Genomic DNA, 20,359 nt, shown 5'->3' on the forward strand with positions numbered 1-20,359 from the left:
TTTCCCCTGCACTTATCAAATGATAGTAGTCAACATATAGCAATGATAAAAGAGGAACGACCATCAAAATTAACACAACAAAAACAAAGAAGAAAATTATAGGCCTTCTCAACCGAGTGGATAAGTGTGCAAGCCTTATTCCTCTCGGCTTCATCGGAATTAGCCGACATGTGGTTTCGTTCTCGGAGTAGTTTGGTTTAGCTAATTTTAATTTAGTTTAGTTCTATCGTCTCGCCTAGCAAGGTATTGTGTGGTTGGATATGGTTTTTGCATTTGAGTGATGTGTGATGTGGTGTCGTCTACCTATGATGACTTTATGTGGTTTTGCTTTTGCGATGACTTTATACGGTTCGCTATTTGGCGGTGACCTTTTGCAGTTGCCGATACAAGTCTGTTATACCTACTACCATCTTGTGAGCCTATGACAGTTTTTGTATGGGTGACATGTAAAGTTTTCGTTCATGTGGTAGCCGTTTAGAGGTTTACTATTGTTGTCATGTTTGAGAAAATTCACCTCCAGATTATTTTCTTGGTTAGTGTAATATTATACGCACTTGGCACCTATGTATTGTTTGAGATGATTAATAAAATACCATCCTATCGTTGCTTGTAAAAAAATATAAAAAAATTCTCATCTTCCCAACCGATGAACTCAAACAATCTCTCTCTTCTTCTATGCCATTTCAATACGACATCTTTCTCTATATTTATTTATAGATTCTTGAAGAAATGAGGAATTTGAACCTTTGAACTTGCTTCTTGCTGGAGAATGTTTCATAAATTTTTAATTGTAATTTTCTATGAGAATCTATTCAAAAAGTTGGTCCTCTTATGGCCGCCAATGGCCATATAATCCATGGTTACCGACTGGAGTTTTTACGATTATTGCCTCTGAGTCCATTGGGCATCAGAGATGAGACATGTAGAGAAGAAGAGAGAGAGAGAGAGAGAGAGAGAGAGAGAGAGAGAGAGAGATTGTTTGAGTTCATCATTCATCGTGTTAGGGTTAAGAGAGGTTAGAAAAGAGAGAACAATTTCAACATCTTTACTTTTATTTGAGTGGACCCAAATAAGAATATTAATTGCAGGATAAAAAGGACATGTGTTCAGCAAGACTCGTTTTTGAGACGAGTCTACCTAACATTTCTTTTTAGTGAAACACAATTCATACACAACAAAATTACATTAAACTTGTACATGTAAGATTAGTGTAATATTATAGCGTTGCATGCATATATGATATATCACATATTTATAAAAGTAAATTATGTTTCATATGACTTTTATCCGCAACTTTTCTATTATTATGTGTCACTAAAGCCCTACAATCACACAAAAAACCAAATACTCATATACATTCATATTTTGTTTTGTTTGCAATGCTTATTTCTTTGAAACGACTCAGAAAAAAAAAAACAATGAGTTCAAATTCGAATCACTAAAGAACTACAAACAATAAGACAATAATTTTTATTTTTTCCGTTTGACTAAAGAACGGTAAATTGAGTAAAAAAGCATTGCTTTTGATCTCTTTTATATCTATGACGTTGTTTGAACCAAGAATTGTAATTAATTGCTATGAATAATTCATACATAAATTACAAAATTGCATAAAGGAATATTCAATTTTTTTTTCCCCGGATACTCAATCTTCATTTTTGCTTGTATCCACACAGCTTCGAGGAACTTTCGGATCCCATGAAAATCTACATTAAGAGTTAAAAGTTGAAAACATCTAGACTCAAGAGTTCTTTTTTCACGTTGAATATTCTTCTTCTCCCTTTGTCCGAGTGAGTGGACAACTTTGCCTCCATTGGTAACATAGAGGAAATGCTCAATTGATGTAGACAAGTCACCAACACAAGATGATTAAAAATAAAAATAAAAAAATAAAAATATGCAAGATTACTTTCTTAATTTTAAATTAATAGCTCTAAATGTTAATGAGTTCTTTCGTGATTTTATTAGGGATATTTTGGTCCAGTAGAAAAATTCGGCTGCTTTCGAATTGAGTACAATTTCAATTTCATTTGATTTTTTGTTACGTCAGTTTTGATCTTGAAAAAAATATATTTAAAATCCTTAAATTTAAATTTTTAAATTTTAATCTTTAAATGCCTTTATCTACAATAAATCTTATAGAGAAAAAATAATTTGTGTTACTGGTAGTGTCACATCCCCGCCCGGGTAGGACCGCTTCCCTGACCCGCTCCACCACCGTAGCACGATATTGTCCGCTTTGGGCTTACCATTCCCTCACGGTTTTGTTTTTGGAAACTCACGAGCAACTTCCCAGTGGGTCACCCATCATGGGATTGCTCTAGCCCCCTTCTCGCTTAACTTCGGAGTTCCTACGGAACCCGAAGCCAGTGAGCTCCCAAAAGGCCTCGTGCTAGGTAAGGATGGGAATATACATTTAAGGATCACTCCCCTGGGCGATGTGAGATGTCACAATCCACCCCCCTTAGGGGCCCGACGTCCTCGTCGGCACACCACCGCCAGGGTTAGGCTCTGATACCAAATTGTCACATCCCGGCCCGGGACGGTTCATTTCCCGGGCCCACTCCACCACCGTAGCACGATATTGTCTGCTTTGGGCCCCGACCACGCCCTCACGGTTTTGTTTTTGGGAACTCACGAGCAACTTCCCAGTGGGTCACCCATCATGGGATTGCTCTTAGCCCCCTTCTAACTTAACTTCGGAGTTCCTACGGAATCCGAAGCCAGTGAGCTCCCAAAAGAACTCGTGCTAGGTAGGGATAGGAATATACATTTAAGGATCACTCCCCTGGGCGATGTGGGATGTCACAATCCACCCCCCTTAGGGGCCCGGCATCCTCGTCGGCACACACGCAGCCAGGGTTAGGCTCTAATACCAAATTGTCACATCCCGGCCCTGGTGGGACCACTTCCCGAGCTCGCTCCACCACCGTAGCACAATATTGTCCGCTTTGGGCTTACCATTCCCTCACGGTTTTGTTTTTGGAAACTCACGAGCAACTTCCCAGTGGGTCACCCATCATGGGATTGCTTTAGCCCCTTTCTCGTTTAACTTCGGAGTTCCTACGGAACCCGAAGCCAGTGAGCTCCCAAAAGGTCTCGTGCTAGGTAAGGATGGGAATATACATTTAAGGATCACTTCCCTGGACGATGTGGGATGTCACAGGTAGATTATGAACAAACATTTATCGATATAGATCTACACAAGAGATGGATTATTAAAAAAAAATGGTGATATGTAGGTAGCTAAAATACAATAATATGTAATAGAGGTAGAATAAAAAAAGGTAGTGGTAATTAAATAACAAAAAAAAATGTGGAAAGGAGTGGAATATACAAAAATTAACTAGCTCGAATAAAACTCTTTTTCCCTGCACTTATAAATTATAGTAGTCAACATATAGCAATGTATAAAAGAAGAACGACCGTCAAAATTAACACAACAAAAACAAAGAAGAAAATTATTGGCCTTCTTAACCGAGTGGATAAGTGTGCAAGCGTTATTCCTCTCGGCTTCATCGGAATTAGTCGACATGTTGTTTCGTTTCTGGAGTAGCTTGGTTTAGCTAATTTTAATTTAGTTTAGTTCCGTCATCTTTCCTAACGAGGTATTGTGAGACTGGATATGGTTTTCGCATTTGAGTGATGTGTGATGTGGTGTCGTCTAGCTAGGATGATTTTATGTGGTCTCATTTTTGCAATGATTTTATACGGCCTCACTATTCGACGGTGATCTTTTGCAGTTACCGATACAAGTTTATCATAACTACCATCTTGTGAGCCTGTGATAGTTTGTATGGATGACATGTGAAGTTTTCGTACATGTGGTAGCCGTTTAGAGGTTTACTATTGTTGTCTTGCTTGAGCAAATTCACCTCTAGATCATTTTTTTGGTCAGTGTAATATTATACGCACTTGGCATCTATGTATTATTTGAGATGATTAATAAAAAAACCAACCCATCGTTCGTTGCTTGTAACAATATATATATATATATATATATATATATATATATATATATATATCTCACATCTTCCCAACCGATGAACTCAAACAATCTCTCTCTTCTTCTCTGCCATTTCAATACGACATCTTTCTCTATATTTATTTATAGATTCTTGAAGAAATAAGGAATTTGAACTTTTGAACTTGCTTCTTGCTTCTTGCTGGAGAATGTTGCATAAATTTTTTATTTTAATTTTCTATGAGAATCTATATATTCAAAAAGTTGGTCCTCTTATGGCTGCCAATGGCCATTCAATCCATGGTTACCGACTGGAGTTTTTACGATTGTTGCCTCTGAGTCCATTGGGCAGGAGAGACGAGACATGTAGAGAAGAAGAAGAAGAAGAAGAGAGAGAGAGAGAGAGAGAGAGAGAGAGAGAGAGAGAGAGAGAGAGATTGTTGAGTTCATCATTCATCGTGTTAGGGAGAGAGGTTATAAAAGAGAGAACAATTTCAACATCTTTACTTTTATTTGAGTGGACCCAAATAAGAATATTAATTGCAGGATAAAAAGGACACGTGTTCAGCAAACTCGTTTTTGAGGCGAGTCTGCCTAACATCTCTTTTTAGTGAAACACAATTCATACATAACAAAAGTACATTAAACTTGTGCATGTAAGATTAGTGTAATATTATAGTGTTGCATGCATACATCACATATTTGTAGAAGTAAATTATGTTTCATATACGACTTTTATCCGTAATATTTCTATTATTATGTGTCACTAAAGCACTACAATCACACAAAAGACCAAATACTCATATACATTCATATTTTGTTTTGTTTGCAATGTTTATTTCTTTGAACAACGACTTAGGAAAAAAAAAAAAGACAATGAGTTCAAATTCGAGTCACTAAAGAACTACAAACAATAAGACAATAATTTTTAATTTTTCCATTCCACTAAAGGATGGTAAATTGAGTGAAAAAACATTGTTTTCGATCTTCTTTATATCTAGATCGCTGTCTGGACTAAAAATCGTAATTAGTTGCTATAAATAATTCATACACAAATTACATAATTACGTAAAGGAATATTCAAATTTGAGCTAGAACAGAGAACCAATGCTTTAAGCTAGTTCGACCAAATTCATACACCAACTACAAAACAAGGTTAACAAAAAGAGAAAAACAGACAATAACATAATTCAATGGAAAGAATGAATAATAAAAAAATTAAAAAAATAAAAGAAAAGATTTTTAAAAGAAAAAGAAAAAAAGGATCATGGATGGGTGCCACGTATGTGAGGGAAAGAAGGAAAGGGGAAGGATAAGGGAACCGCGCGTGAAGAGCAAGGTGGCTGGTGGATTTTATAATTTTTTATTATCAAATAATGGTTTCTCGAAGACGCTGTGTTTTGTCTCTATATATATCCCTCTCCCCTCCCTCTTTCCTCCTCATCTTTCACCTTCCCATTCCCTTCATCCTCCCTCCCTCTCCAGTCTCCATATTCCAAGACCCATTACTCGCAGCGCTCTCTCTTCTCTCTCTCTGTTTCTCCATCGACGCTGTGCTTCCAAAAGCTCACAGAGAAAAGAAAAACCTCCAAAAACCACCTCTCGCATCTTGCTGGTATGCACTCAACTTCCCTCTATCTGTTCCTTGTTTTGTTTGTGGGGTTTCCTTCTTTGAATGGTTTTTCCTCTTGGGTTGTTGTGTTTTTGGATTCTCGATCTGATTAATCGCCCAGCGATTTCAGCTCAAGGATCAAAAGGGATTCTGGCCTCTTCTTTTTTGCTTTGGGTTTTTGTTGATTATATGTAAAGCTGGATTCTGGAACTCAATTACTTGTACAAGAAGAGCAAAAAAGTAACACAACTTGCATAAAGCATTAGCTACTTTGATCTGTCGTGTTTTAGGCTGCCTAGTTCACGTGTTTTCTCAAACAAGATTGTCTCTACTAGTCAACCTTAAGCATTGGCCTTTCTGTTCGTTTTCGATTACGATCTGGTTTCTGAACGTTTCTGCTCCATGAACATGGAAAATATTGATTAAATATTGAATAAATATTTGAGAGAGAATTTAAAATGTTTTTGTTGTTTAAACCCTTCTAGAAGGGCTGCAGATAATTGATAAATATACTCGATCTGATCTTACTGTTTGGTTTAACTTTTCTGTACTAATTTGATTATTTATATATTGGTGGTGTTACTTTTGTTTCAACTTTACCCTTTTTTTTTTTTTTTAATTTTTTTATAACTTTTGGTCCAATGGTTTTTAATCGCGTAAATTTTGATGCTTTCTTGCTGCCGTCTCGTTGCCATGATTGATCATTTGAAGTCCTGTTGATTGCATGTGGGCATCTTTCTCTAGCCCTTCGCAAGGACGGCGTTGAACTTTCGTTAGAAGCTGATTTTTAGACCATGTTTCTAACGTTCTTGTTTTTCCATGTCTCAGATTTACGCAGCTCCCAAATACTAGTTTCTCGATCGCTTAAGATGGCTACAGAGCAGCTTTTTCCAGAGGTTGTGGCTCAAGATAACTCCATTGGACAAGATAAATGTTCCTTTGAAAAATGGAATACCGTATCTGATGGAGTCGCGGACTCTGACAACAAATCCTGTGGCACCTTCGACTGCAGCATCTGCTTAGACTCTGTGCAGGATCCAGTGGTCACCCTCTGTGGTCACCTCTACTGCTGGCCTTGCATATACAAGTGGCTTCAGTTCCAAAGCCCGTCTTCTGAAAACCAAGATGAGCAGAAACAGCCCCAGTGCCCTGTATGCAAAGCTGAAGTCTCCGAGTCCTCTCTAGTCCCACTCTACGGCCGAGGACAAACAACCAAACCCCCAAAGCCCTCCAAGGGCAAGGCTCCTCATCTTGGCATAGTGATTCCGAGAAGACCCTTTCGTCCTTGTGGGGTTGACACACCGCGATCAGCCCGTACCCCCACCAGTCAATACGTTACCCCGCAACTTCATCATCGGAGTTCTCCTTACGGTTCACAACCAAACAGTCCCCTACAAGAACCAATGAATAGTCCTGGCATCGCCACAACCGCGATCAATCCAGTAGCTGACATGTTTGGTGAAATGGTATATGCAAGGGTTTTTGGCAACTCGTTAACAAACTGGTATACCAATTCGAATTCGTATAATCTGGCGGGGAGCGGTAGTCCGAGGGTTAGAAGGCATGTAATGCAGGCTGATAAGTCGCTCAGCAGAATATGTTTTTTTCTCTTCTGTTGCTTTATGCTGTGCCTTGTTTTGTTCTGAACAAATTTTTACCTCCCTTGCCTGATTGTACCCCTGTAAAAATGAGTAGAAAGATTATATGAAAGACGTGCGGATTCAACCAGATGAGTGTGTTGCTAATTTCATGTCAATGGTTGAAATAGTTTCTATCTTCTTTTTTTTCTCTCGTCGCACGTTTAGGAGAAACCAGATAGCTCCGGAGTTCCGGGTGTATACGTCTGGTTACAAGGCAGATTCTCTACCGCGTTATTGAATTGTTATGCTCCAACATAAACGCTACAATGTAGATGTCTAATTTGGAATGATTAGATTGCAGTTTTGGTTGGTTTTGTTGTTGTGATGAATGCGGGAAGCTAATTCTTGCTTGATTGGGATTAGCTTTAGCTTCCGGGGAAAGAACGAAAAAGACAGAATATCCAACAAAAATTAACATTTAATTTAACAAATTTATTGTTCAACAAAAAAACATAAAAAGAAAAGAAAAGAAGACAAAATATTATGTAGAAAAGAAGCATTCTAGCCAAGTTTTAACTTGAGCTTGGGAGATTTCTATTGGTGAAAACTACGTGTTCTGACGTGTTCTGATATCCGACTAGAACTTCATTTCTTAACAATTTTTTTTGCACACTTCATTCCTTAACTATTTCTACTGAAACACATACATTATCGATAATATTTGATCATGAATAGTGCGGATTCATTACCTTAAGCACACGTCACTGTATATGAAGACTACAGATCCGCACATTGACTAAGTTATGTACATGTGGTCCATCCAAATGACATAATTCATGAGAATTGTGACCAATTGAGATGGTTAGATTTTCTTATATTAGCTAGTTTATTACCATAATTATGCTTCTTCAAAGTTAGTGTTGGAATTGAGTATTTAGATTGACCTTATAATTTCAATCTATAATAATTTGTGGTGCTTTGGAATATAAAAAATTAACGCTTAAAAACTTAAAATATCTGATACTTAGAAGGATCATAGAAAATCCTCTAACTCTAATCCTTATCCTTATCAAACCATCCGACGAGGCATGTCCTTTTCTTTCCACCACCTCTTTTCAAGTTTTCAAGTTACACATAGGCCCACCCATTTGCAACACAACCTAAAGCAAAACATACATACTCGTGGTGGACCTAAACATCAAGGGTGTTACCAAGAAATTATTTTGGTAGTTTAGTATATCATGTAATATACTGATGTGGTTCATAAGTTTATTAAAATTATAATATATGTACAAACCAAATTCTCATATGAAAAAATTACAGTTACGTCACGTGGTGAATCAGATACATACAAGAATTCTTCCGAGGGATAACCAGGTGGCAGAGAACCCTATAGGAAAAGTAGTCGACTCGTTTTGAAAGCCTTCAGCGACTTTGGGTAAATGACAAATCTACGCTTGGATGGTGCCAAAACCAAAAGGGCCACCAGTGGTTGTGGGCAAGGATATCACGGATGAGCACTTACTACATGCCCAGTAAGATGACAACCAAAATATTAAAAGACTTCTGGATCTAATTTGTGCTCTACAAAAACCAAAAACATAAAAGAGTTTTCTACCAGTGTATATCGAGAAGCCATGATGGCCCAGCGACTTGCTGAAATTCACGTTGAAATACAAAACGTAGAAAATGCTACTCATGATACACGAAGAATGTTAAATTTTATCTAGATGCATCTTTGCTCCGCGAATCTAGCTGTTATTGAAGAAAACAGACGAAACTCACAGAAGAAGACATTAGGCAGATGGGGACGCGAGACCAGCATGCATTGGATCACCATAGCGAAGACGGAATTTTGAAATTCCTTATCCCCACTGAGGGAAGTAGCTAACCTAAACATACGTTTGTCTTCGGAGAAGACATGTCACCTAACAAACTTTTTTAACATCATCAGTGCTTGCATATTACTCTAGAATTATAAGAGAGACGGGGCACAGGTCCACTTTTAGCAACATCGATATTGTTCTTAACTTGTTAATTACCACCTGCACAATTCGTCAGGTACAAAGATATTGTCCTCAACTTGTTAATTACCATCTGCACAATCTGTCAAGTGTGAAGTTTTATCACAAAAAACCTCGGTGTTAGTTGGAGTGATGTTAGGATATTTAAACTATTTTTTTCTCAGAGATACGGTTGATGTGGAATATTTCATCAATTACTAGGTGTGTGATTTTATTACAAAGACCTAAGTGATTCTAGATGCAAATTTTCTTCATGTAACTTGTATGTTGTTTGTTATATCTCCGGTGTGTGGTTATATTCTCCAATACAAGACTATTGTTAATGCATCAATCACATTATTAGTGCTATTTTGTTTTTGGTTCTTGTTTTCGGATGAACAGAATCAAAACCAATTGTGACAATGTGGCATATGAATCATTTTTTTCAGTCCCACCGGGGATAATAGAATTTGAGACTTATGAACAGTTGTTGCATGGTCACCTCAACCAAATTCCAACATAAATCTCTAATATAATTGCAGGCCCAGCTTTGAAGGACAATGATTTCGATTTCTGGCAAATGCAAGGATTTCAATTCAATGCAAAGTGGTTGAGAGGATTAAATCATCCGTTCATCACTTTATTCTTTCCGCAATATGTTATCCGCACATTTCTTTTTATTTTTTATCTGGTTGTTGAATTAAATAAATTAATAAAGATGAAAGGGTAGAAGTTAATATGGATGTGTGAATGGCACTACTATTTTTATTTGACTAATATATGACGTCATTTCTCTTTACATGCAAATTAAAATACAGATACACGCACGCGCGCGCACACACATACTTAAGTTAGTTATTAAAAGTATAAGAAGAGAATGATTGCTCATATGTTTGATTTGTGTGTAAGAAGAAATAAAGAGTCTTAAGTAAAAAGTAGCAATGCAAAAAACATACGTCCCTCAATAATTTTAAAAATGTGTCGACAACATATCCATATTCTTATTTACGACTATATTATTTAAACACAAATCCATTTGATAGCGATCATCAAAAACATCTATTTTAGAAACGTAAGTGGATTGTATAACTGGAGTAAAGAAGTTGAAGTATTTATTGTGACAACAATTTTGAGTCTAGTGGGGTTTGGACCGTTTGATGTGCATTTGGAATCTATGGCGGTTTATGTTGCCATTTTCTCGTTCCCTCATTTGTGTTCGTTGCTTTTTCTAAATGCTATATCAGCCTAGAGTTTTTTTAATAAATCGATAACCTTTTTTAAAAAAAAGTAAAAATTTACACTAAACAGAGAACACTTTACATGCACAGATAGATTATTATGTGATGCTTCGTACCAATAAGAACATGTAGATAAAAAATTCACACATTTTTTTTTATGGCAAGACGTTACCGTAACAGTTTACTCGTGTCATATAAATTTTTCTCCACACAATAGTCCAACTTTAATAAATTAGTATCAAATTTGTTATAAACAAAATTCTAATCTAAAATCTCTGTCTTATAAATAAAAATAAATACGACAAAATGACTGCTTTTGAGTGAGTACACGATGATTAGCCATCCAACACTGATTTCGTCAAATGTCAAAAAATCACATCAATCTTATTTTTTGACTTACTGACCAAATTGCAGACTTTGATCTCCATGCAATAATGCCACTGGACCCGCTCCCCATTATTTCTGAAAGAATTTTACATAATTTCTTAACCCTGTTTTCCTCATCTTCTATGGGCCCCGGTTGTGTTAATTAAATGAAAACCTACGTCCAAGATGTTATTGTAACGGTAGCATAAACCAATAAACGCGGTTTCATGTTAACATGTTAAAGTACACGAATGAGAATCCTCTCCGGATTCTCTTTGTAAGGATCTTGAAAATCTTCAAATCGTATCTGTTTATTGTTGATCGTGCAATCAATTTTCATCAGATACTATTCATATTTAATTTTAAATACGGCGTCCTGCAATAGGCTTAGGACATCGTCTTCCCGGCATACCAGCTTTATATTAGGCACAGATTTATCTGCATCATTGGATATCCGTAGTGACAAACACCTCATATCATTCAGTATTTGCATTCTCTGAATCATTAAATTAAGCGCTATTGTGATTTATCCGAATGCGATTCTAACTTCTGTAAGTTTTAATTACAGAGCATGCATAAGATTATATGTTATAAGAACCAATTACGGACAAGAGGCAATATACGTTGTAAGAACCGATAACGAACAACAGGAAATGACGAAAAGAACAATCCACAGTTCATTTCCTCTTTCGCATTGTTCTTGATGTCAGCTTATTTTAAATTTTTGTGGTTAAATGAAAATCTGTACAAACGTACTTAATGCACCTGAAATACAACGATAACACGAAAGAGAACAAACCTTCCTTTCGCTCTGCTGAAAAAGAAATATGGCGTGGACGTTCGCCTTTTGTTGGTTATAGAACCAAACACCCCCTACAGAATGAAAACTGGTGCTATCAACCCCTCTGCAATAGTAGATTTCATCAAATCCTCCCAGATGACTAACCTCTTTCAATTTATCAATGTCATAACCTTAGATTCATCATAGGTGTAATCTTCAACTTTATCATATGAAGTGGTTGAAAGATGATCACTCCCTGTCAACAATCTCAAAAGTTCTTGTGATACTTCCCCATCTCTTCTATGAAGTTCACCAATAACATACTTATCTAATTTATCACACAAATCAGCTGAAAAATGATCTGTTTCTCTAATTAATCTCAAAAGCTCTTGCGCTACTTCCACGTCTCCCTTCTCTTTCAAGTATTCAAGACATGCAACCAAAGTTAGATGATTGAACTTCCATCCTGCTCGACTTGCTAATATTGCTTTTTTCATTGTTTCCACTGCCTTATCCATTTGACCATTCATATGATATCCGGTTGCCAAACGAGTCCAAATGCTTGCATCCAGCTCCTTACCGCTCTCTTCAAGCCGCTTTATATATAAATCGGCCTTCTCCAAAAGACCTTTCTTGCAGTATGCAGTGATCAGCAAGTTGGGAATTCGAATGTCAAAGAGCTTGGCCACAGATTCCCATTCCTCCACGATCATCTCAGCACTATCAATGTCACCCAGCTTTACTAATGAACTTAGCATACAAAGATAGCCAGAATTGTATAATCCCACCATATTTTTGTACATATTCCAAATACGATAAACCTCATCTTTATTCCCAATAGTAGCATATAAAGTGAGGAGGACTTCATAAGCAAATTTACTTGTTTTATTGCTGATGAGCTGCTCTGATCGCCTAAGCATTGTTGAAGCCTTCTCTAATAAGCCAGCTTTCAAGAACCCATTTGCTGCAATAACATAACCATTCCAGTCTACATTGACCAAAGGATCGGCTTCTATCTTCATTAAAAGCTTTTCCATTCTGTCTATCTCAGAAACGGCTGCATACGAATTCAATAGAATCTTCAATGTGTAACTGTCATAATCAATGCCCTTTTCTTCCATCTCCTTTACTAGAATATCTAGTTTTTCATGTTTACCTATCTGAGAATAGAGGGTCAGCACAGCATTATAAGCTACTGATCCCTTCAAATAACCTAACTCGTTCATCTTCTCGAAAATAATCTCAGCCTTTTCTGAAGATTTATTCTCTACATAGCTGAATAAAAGAGCACCATACACCTTGAAGTTTCTCAGTTGGTCTGGTATGCTATTGAAGTACGCCTCAGCTTGTTGTAGGCCATGAACTTTTGAGATCAAATCTAGCCGAACTGCAATGTCTCCCGGAGTTAGATACTGGTTCCGTGCATCACTCATCCATTCTGAAATCTAAAAGAATAACAGTTCAGGATCTTCCAGTTTTATCATTTATTTTATTATTGGTCACAATTCAGGGTCCTGTTTAATAACATGCAGAACACATACTATCAACTTGAAATGATTTGAGTTGATATTGCTTAAGCAAAAGCTTCCTAAGAATTCACAAGCACATGACCAGAATCATCTACCACGGTCATCAACACACAAGCATTCACTAGCATCCACAAAAGGAACTACATCATTATGGATTTGTGCTTCATATTATTACGTTTTCAAAGCATTGTCTTGAGAAACTTTACAGGCTGAAACGTGTGAATTCTAGTAGAATTGCATTCTTAGCAGAGTGATGACAGTTGAAAGTTATAAATATCACAAAAAGAGAGCATCTATCGGACACAACCCAAGTACACTTGAAAAGTATACTAATGACAACCACCCTAGAGATGATAATACAATCCAAATCTAGCAGTGTAAAACATATGTGCCAGAACAAGGTGTTGCTTTTACGACGCTTGTTCTTTAACCTCTTGCTAAATGGCAGTCTCTTTATTTGATAAGGAAACAAAGTGTTGTTTTAATGAAGCTTGTATTGTGTATACCCTGTATGGTACACGTAAACCGCACTCATCATATCTGCTTCTCCATCCAAACAATGTTATCTTTTGCTAAAAACGATTTAACGAATTCTCCGAAAATGATTATGGGTTATCAAAGTTCATTTCACAATCAATTTTCATGTCAACAACCTGCACTGTATATGCAAATTAGCTCAAACTTGTGAAATTTTATAAATTGGGTTATCTATATTCCATCATAATCTTTTCTATACGAATATTTCTACAAAATTTATTCTCACCGGATTCTGTGACTGAAATCAAAGGCTATGATTGACTCCATTTCACATTCATTCCATTTTCTATGACAATATCATACAAAAACTAGCATAAAATTTAAAAGTTATTTTTCTTTTACCTGGAGAGCGTGTCTGTAGCGGCGATATTTACGGAACAGCTTGATGAAACTCTGGAGTTCCCATTTCTTTACACCTCTCCCTTCTTCCACCCACTGATTGAGAATCGGTACAACGGAAACCCTAGGATTTCCGGCCCGGGAGATCCTAATGTACAAAGGCTCAAATGGGGGTTGGGAGGAGGCCGCGGCCTTAATTGAGCAAAACAGTGCACGAGAACTCCCAGAAATGGCATTGACACGCCGTGGATTTGAACCAAGAAGCTTAATCATCGAGCCCTAATTTCATAGAGGGTTTGGGAGAAATTGGGAATTTATGGGTTTAGGGTTTAGCAGTGGACTATGCTATCTCGACTTTTCTCATGTTTTATGTTTTCATGTTTGAGACTTCACTCCACATTTTACGGTAAACCGTCACTCGGCATATCATGTCAATAATATAACAATGTGTCAATTTTTTTTTTGTTTTTTTTTTTTTAAACAAATGATATTTTATCTACACTAAACGAGTGAGGAAGTATGGGCGTGGGCTAAGCCTTAGGTTAATAATAATGTGATTCAACTTCATCTTGGCAAGAATCGAACATAAAACCTCTCACTTATCAATGAAAATAAATACCACTAGACTGTAGTACTAAGTGACGATAAACTATATTTTTTTTAAAATGACTTGAGAATGAAAAGAAGTATAAAAGCGTATGGTAAATTTTAATGTAAAAATATTATAATTGTGTATAATGACAAAAACAAATATGGTAGTTGGGATGACCACAATGATGGTTGTGGTAATGATGATGGTTACGGTGGTAGGTGGTGGTGGATAACGGTGATGGTTATAGTGGCAATAGCAGTGGCCGTGTAGTGGTAAATTATGGCAGTTGAGAAATCCCCTCATTCGTCAGGCACACCATTTTACAAATGTTGGCTCCACTTCCCGTCACACAACACCGACTCCAATTTATGCTCAGCTCCACGAGGAACTAAGCATCCTTTTTTGGACTCCCCGGCACAAATGGAGATATCACAATCTGTACTTACAGTAAGAAATGTGAAAGTTCATTCAAACTGGCGAGTTTTATGACTGCTGCCATCATTGTTACATTATTTACGATAATACAAACTGTTTCTTCGTATGTCATAGTAAGTGGCAAATCAATTCATTGAATTGTTAAATGGTACTCGTTAAAACCCATTTAATTTAAATCACCATTATATATAAGTGTGGTTGGCAGTGGTGACGATGGTGTAGGTGAAATCAAATTAAATGGGTATTAATGAGTATCCATTAACAATTCAATGAATTGATTTGCCAACAAGCCGCCAGCTTCCAACTGGTTTTCCAGTTTTGTTTTCTCTCAATCGCTTTGACAAGTTAGAAACTCTCTATTTGTTTCTGTTTGAAATAAAACCAACTGATATGCTGGCATGTTATGCAAGTTCGCAATTTCGCTTCCATTTCAGTCTTACCTTGAAAATAATGCGCTTATCCAACTGAAGTGGAAGCGAAACTGCGAAGATGAAATTCATCATTTTAATTGTCAACACAGAGAGAAAAATGCATTCGAAAAACAGAAGATTACACTAATGCACAGGTACTGACAGATAACATCAAGGATTCAAGGTGATATTAGTCACTACCTAGAAAACAATCATAAAGGATTTGCACCAAAACGCTGAGACCTCTAACTTATAAGATCGTAAGTGGGAGTTAAAGATTATACAGTACATTCATATATTCAATTTAGGCGGTTAGCATTGATGTTATTTTTATGAGATTAACTTGCGCTGAGTTGTTTCAGGTGGAGAGAGGTCTGAGAACAGGCATATAAACCAAAACTAATAGATCACCTATAAAGATCAGATTACTTTGACGTCTAACCTGAGTTCATGCACTGCATAATTTATCAGATTACAACAAAACAACTCGAAAGATTTACGATTAGAAAACCTAGAGATTGAAATGCGACCCATCATCAAAGGACAGCAGAAAAGTAGAAAGCAACTAAACTTATTTTTTCTTAAAAAAAAATCAACTATGCTTTCTGTAAGCCATTTGCAGCTTAAAAAAAAATCAACTGTGCTTTCTGTAAGCCATTTGCAGCTACCATGTGAGGAAATAAGTTCTCTACAGGACAACTACTGTAGTTTGTATAGAAAATACAAAAGACAGGTTGGAGTTGAACATAAATTACAACAAAATACTAACATGTAGATTTATAAAACACCGATAAAATTGAAAGGCGTTAACAATTAGGATGACTTACTTGATAATATAACCATAATAGTGAGACCAAGTACAGAATATCCCAACTCTAGTAAAAAAATTGAATTGTTTGACAACATTACTTGATGATCTGCAACCGGCTCGTGTCTTCATGAATTTGATGTGAATGTGAGATCTAGCAAGAAGAAAATTCCCACTGGAGTTGTTTAGCGATTGTTCTAAGGAATTTAAAGTTCTGCTGAATCTTTTGAAACTTCTCCATTTCTCTCACAATGAGAGGAGTTCCAAAAAGCTAACTTGGGCTTGTTTCAATGACCTTATATGCTTCTTCATCAGCAGTAAACCCATCCACTTTCATCTGATCAAGAATTATAGCAACTGATTTTCCAGCTGCAACACTAGCCCTCAGAAGTCTGTGATACAAATCCTCGGACAAAGGACCCAAGTTTTTTAGTAAACTTATTATCTCTTCAATTCCTTCAATATCTCCCTGCCCTTCCAAATAATCCAAACAGGCCGTCAAAGTTGGGGAATGCGGCACCCAGCCTCGCCTACCAACTGAGAGTGCCTTCTTCAACATTTCAACTGCTTTAGGCATTTGCTGCTTCTCTGTATAACCTATTGCTAACACATTCCATGTGCTGGCATAAGGGATTCTTCCTTCCGTGGCCTTGTTTACAACTGATTCTGCCTTATCAAAAAGACCCCTTTTGCAATAGGCAACAAGAAGCCTGTTCAGCACCCGAAAGTCGTATATTTTGCATTGTGACTCCCATTCCTCAAATATCCCTTCAGCCCCCTCAATATCATCCAACTTTGCCAGAGATGAGATCATGCAGCCATATGGTACATCCACTGGTTCATTCGATGGCTTGTATGTATCCCAAACTCTGTAGAGCTCCTCTTTATTGCCAGTACTTGCATAAAGAGTCAGAAGAAATTCTACTGATTTCCTCCCTTGCAGAGGCATCAATCCCTCCAGCATCTTCAGCATTGAAATAGCCTTCTCTGTTAACCCGACTTTTAGATACCCATTTGCTGCCATTGAATATATTTTCCAGTCGACAATTAAGTTTGGGTCTTCCTCCATCCTATTTAGGATAGCTTCCATCCCAGGCATGTCAGATGCTGCAATATATGCCATCATTCGATTTCTCAATGTGTACTTGTCAATTGGAATTCCATTCTCTTCCATTTCTTGCATCAGTATGTTGATCTTCTCATATTGTCCATTTTGGGAGTAAAGATTGATCAACATGTTGTAAGGGAATGAGGTTTTTGCCATACCCATCTTCTTCATCTTCTGCATGGTCGCTTCCGCTTTCTCAACAGACCGCTCTTGCACATAAATGCATAGAAGGGCGCCATATGCGTTAAGCGATTTTAAACTTTTTGACAGATTGTTGAAGTAATTTTCTGCATGGTCTAGTCCATGAACTCTGTGGATTAAGTTCAATCTAGCAGCAGCATCACTTGGAGATAAATCAAAATATCTATGATCCGTCATCCATTGGGATATCTAAATAACAAAAGGATGACACAGAATAATTAGAAGCTGGCAGCCTAAACATATTTTGGAAAGGCTAGATTTAATCTTGAGCACAATTCAACGACTGTGTGGTAAAATTCCAAAACAAACCCTCCATGTTGTTATTTGATAAATACAGAATCGTAAAAATGATTGAACCAAAGATATGTCATCTCATATGACTAAATGAGGAAACTATAAATTCATTTCATCTTAAAGTGACAAACTAGAACAGATTAGAATTGGACAGGTCCTTTCGGTTATTTGGCGACACTGCAATCTATCATTTGTAGCACCCAGTTCAACAAATACATATTGGATCTTGTGGTTCTAAAATTGTCCGAGATTTTAATATCTAGATTGCAGATGCCTTAATTTTCCCCCCCTAAGACAATGCTGACACCTGAACAACATAACATTCGCAATCAGATGACGAAACTTGCAAAACTGCGAGAACTCCGAAAACTTTCATGGACCGGGGTTGTCTACGACCCATTACAGACGAAATTGAAATAAGAAAATGTGATCACTAGGATTAAAATTCTGGAAGTCAAAAGTAAAGGACTGTCACATGCTAAGAGAGTTAATTTTGATTCAACAATTATAGCATTGAATGCAAACAAATGAATATAAACATTGAATTTGAAATCCCAATATTTATGATAAATAATAAAACCTATGGATACATAACAAAACAAGTTGTAGCAACAACAGCAACAACAACAACAACAAAAAATGTCAACAAAAGTAAAAATAAAAAGAAAAGAAAAGAAATTGGGAAGTGGGTAAGTAAGACATGAACCTCAAGAGCGTGATTGAAGCGTCTAAAGTCCTTCAAGAGCCGAACGAGCGACTGAAGCTGCTGCTTCTCAACAGCCTGACCCTCACTGACCCATTGTTCCAGCACCGGCAGAACTGAGGCTTTTGGGTCTCTGATGACCTTTATGCGGTCATGGAGAGAATTCGACCACGAAGGCGAAGGCGAAGAAGAAGAAGAAGAAGGGCGGATTGAATTGAAAAGAGTGTAATTTTTTCGAGGGTTTTGAAGGGAGAAGGAGATGAGCTTGCTCATGCAATTAAGCTTCATTCTCTCTCTGCTAAATGCTACTGGGGAAGTGTGACTTGGGTTTTGGGGGTTTAAGATCCCTTCAGTTTCTGTTCACAGGTTCAGAGGAGTCGGGACAGGAATAAGGGCAGAAGATATCCTCCCTTGATAGGCCGTGGGCTGATGAGCCCAAAATTTTCAATTGATCTTTGTTGCAACTCCAATGACCCAATATTTTTGCTCATCAGCGTCTGATCTGAGAGATGTGAATCATCCAAGCCACATTAGCATGACGTACTTCTTCTGTTTGAACTGGGGTTTGAAACCAAACTTCTACTCAGGAGGATAGATGGGGCGATTCAGATGAGATCCAATGTAGATCCAACTTTCAACAATGAGCCCAGTCATTTATACTATGTTTGAACGAGTAAAATAAACTTAAAATTTGGATAAAAATAAGAATTTATAAAATGACACATGCTAATTCCATTGTTCGGATTAAAATTTCTTCATGGAAAAAAAACTTGGAATTTATGACCTCCAATTCATAAGTTTAAATTTCATGTAAATAGGTGTGTCATTTTTCAATTTCTATGAGTGAGAGTTTAAAAATAAAAAATTATGTATTCAACTTCCATTGTTTTTTTAGATTAACCAAACAAAGAAATTCACAAATTCTACAAAATAAAATCTTATCATTTCAATTTTCGTCATTTTAAAATTCCTTAATAATCTTAAATTTCCTTATCCAAATAAAGTGTTATGGAATTGTTTTTTGTTATTTTCGGAGTGATTTCTATGAATTATTTCCTCGTGAACTCTCCTTTTTATTATTTTATTTTATTTTATTTATTTATTTTTATAACAATGGAGATGGCTAAAGGTCCTAAAGGAAAAAAATGGTCTGATTTGTTAAAAGATTTATCTCTAACCGATGACTGAATCATAATTTTATGGAGTCCACAAAGCCATTATTTGCCCAAAAGGGCATAAGGCTAGCAAAATGTGGCCCCCCTCTTAGCCCTTTTCTTGGGAGTCAACTCCTCAGTTACAATAATTGATTTAAATTTAACGACTAGATTTGAAAGCATCTAACAGTAATTTTATTAAATCAACTAATAAATTTAAAATATAAACATAAAATTAATAAATTATCAAGGGGCTATTTAGCCCCTTCGTGAAGATAAAAAATGAGTATGGCCTGACAATGTTCATATAAAAATAATTTTTTGCAGGCTATAATTCTGGACAATGCTATATTTAGCCCTTTCAATTGAAGATAACCTAAGGAGGAGGTTTGGGGGGGGGGGGGGGGGGGGGAGGGTAGGTTTAGCCTCACAACGGGCTACCAATAATGTGTTTCAAATTCGCTCGTAGCACTAAGTGACATGAAACCTCTCACTTACAAGAAAAAAAATACCATTAGACCGTAGCACCAAGTGACTTTTATTTAAAATCTTTAAATTGAATAAATCATAATAGCAGAATTAGCGTACAAAGGATTTAGGCTACATAATCACGATACATAAATTGGAGTGTGTAAATCATTCCCCCCTCTTTATCAAGAGTAATACAATTTTTTTTTGCAATCAACTTGTCTTATGTTTTTTCTT

At 36.7% G+C, this 20,359-nt stretch overlaps 3 protein-coding genes across 4 annotated transcripts; 1 reads left to right on the top strand and 2 right to left on the bottom strand.

Moving 5' to 3' along the window:
• The first annotated feature begins 5,420 nt into the window (after positions 1–5,420).
• On the top strand, positions 5,421–7,304 carry LOC137739726 (E3 ubiquitin-protein ligase RMA1H1-like). Its single transcript, XM_068479409.1, has 2 exons — positions 5,421–5,579; positions 6,405–7,304. The coding sequence occupies exon 2, from the start codon at positions 6,446–6,448 to the stop codon at positions 7,220–7,222; it is 777 nt and encodes a 258-aa protein (XP_068335510.1). The 5' UTR covers positions 5,421–5,579; positions 6,405–6,445; the 3' UTR covers positions 7,223–7,304.
• A 4,151-nt stretch (positions 7,305–11,455) lies between these two features.
• LOC137740802 (pentatricopeptide repeat-containing protein At2g20710, mitochondrial-like) lies at positions 11,456–14,327 on the bottom strand. 2 transcript variants are annotated; one of them, XM_068480602.1, is made up of 2 exons: positions 13,953–14,327; positions 11,456–12,989 (listed from the first exon to the last, which is right to left on the bottom strand). In XM_068480602.1, the coding sequence occupies exons 1-2, from the start codon at positions 14,220–14,222 to the stop codon at positions 11,715–11,717; spliced, it is 1,545 nt and encodes a 514-aa protein (XP_068336703.1). In that variant the 5' UTR covers positions 14,223–14,327; the 3' UTR covers positions 11,456–11,714. The 2 variants fall into 2 exon arrangements, with proteins under 2 accessions (XP_068336703.1, XP_068336704.1); XM_068480603.1 differs by having other exon boundaries at positions 11,456–12,982; positions 13,953–14,090.
• A 1,687-nt stretch (positions 14,328–16,014) lies between these two features.
• On the bottom strand, positions 16,015–18,852 carry LOC137740826 (pentatricopeptide repeat-containing protein At2g20710, mitochondrial-like). Its single transcript, XM_068480634.1, has 2 exons — positions 18,504–18,852; positions 16,015–17,692 (listed from the first exon to the last, which is right to left on the bottom strand). The coding sequence occupies exons 1-2, from the start codon at positions 18,786–18,788 to the stop codon at positions 16,466–16,468; spliced, it is 1,512 nt and encodes a 503-aa protein (XP_068336735.1). The 5' UTR covers positions 18,789–18,852; the 3' UTR covers positions 16,015–16,465.
• Between the last annotated feature and the right edge of the window lie 1,507 nt (positions 18,853–20,359).

This window comes from Pyrus communis, chromosome 7 (genome assembly GCF_963583255.1).
Source record: "Pyrus communis chromosome 7, drPyrComm1.1, whole genome shotgun sequence".
In the NCBI taxonomy this organism is placed as follows: domain Eukaryota; kingdom Viridiplantae; phylum Streptophyta; class Magnoliopsida; order Rosales; family Rosaceae; genus Pyrus; species Pyrus communis.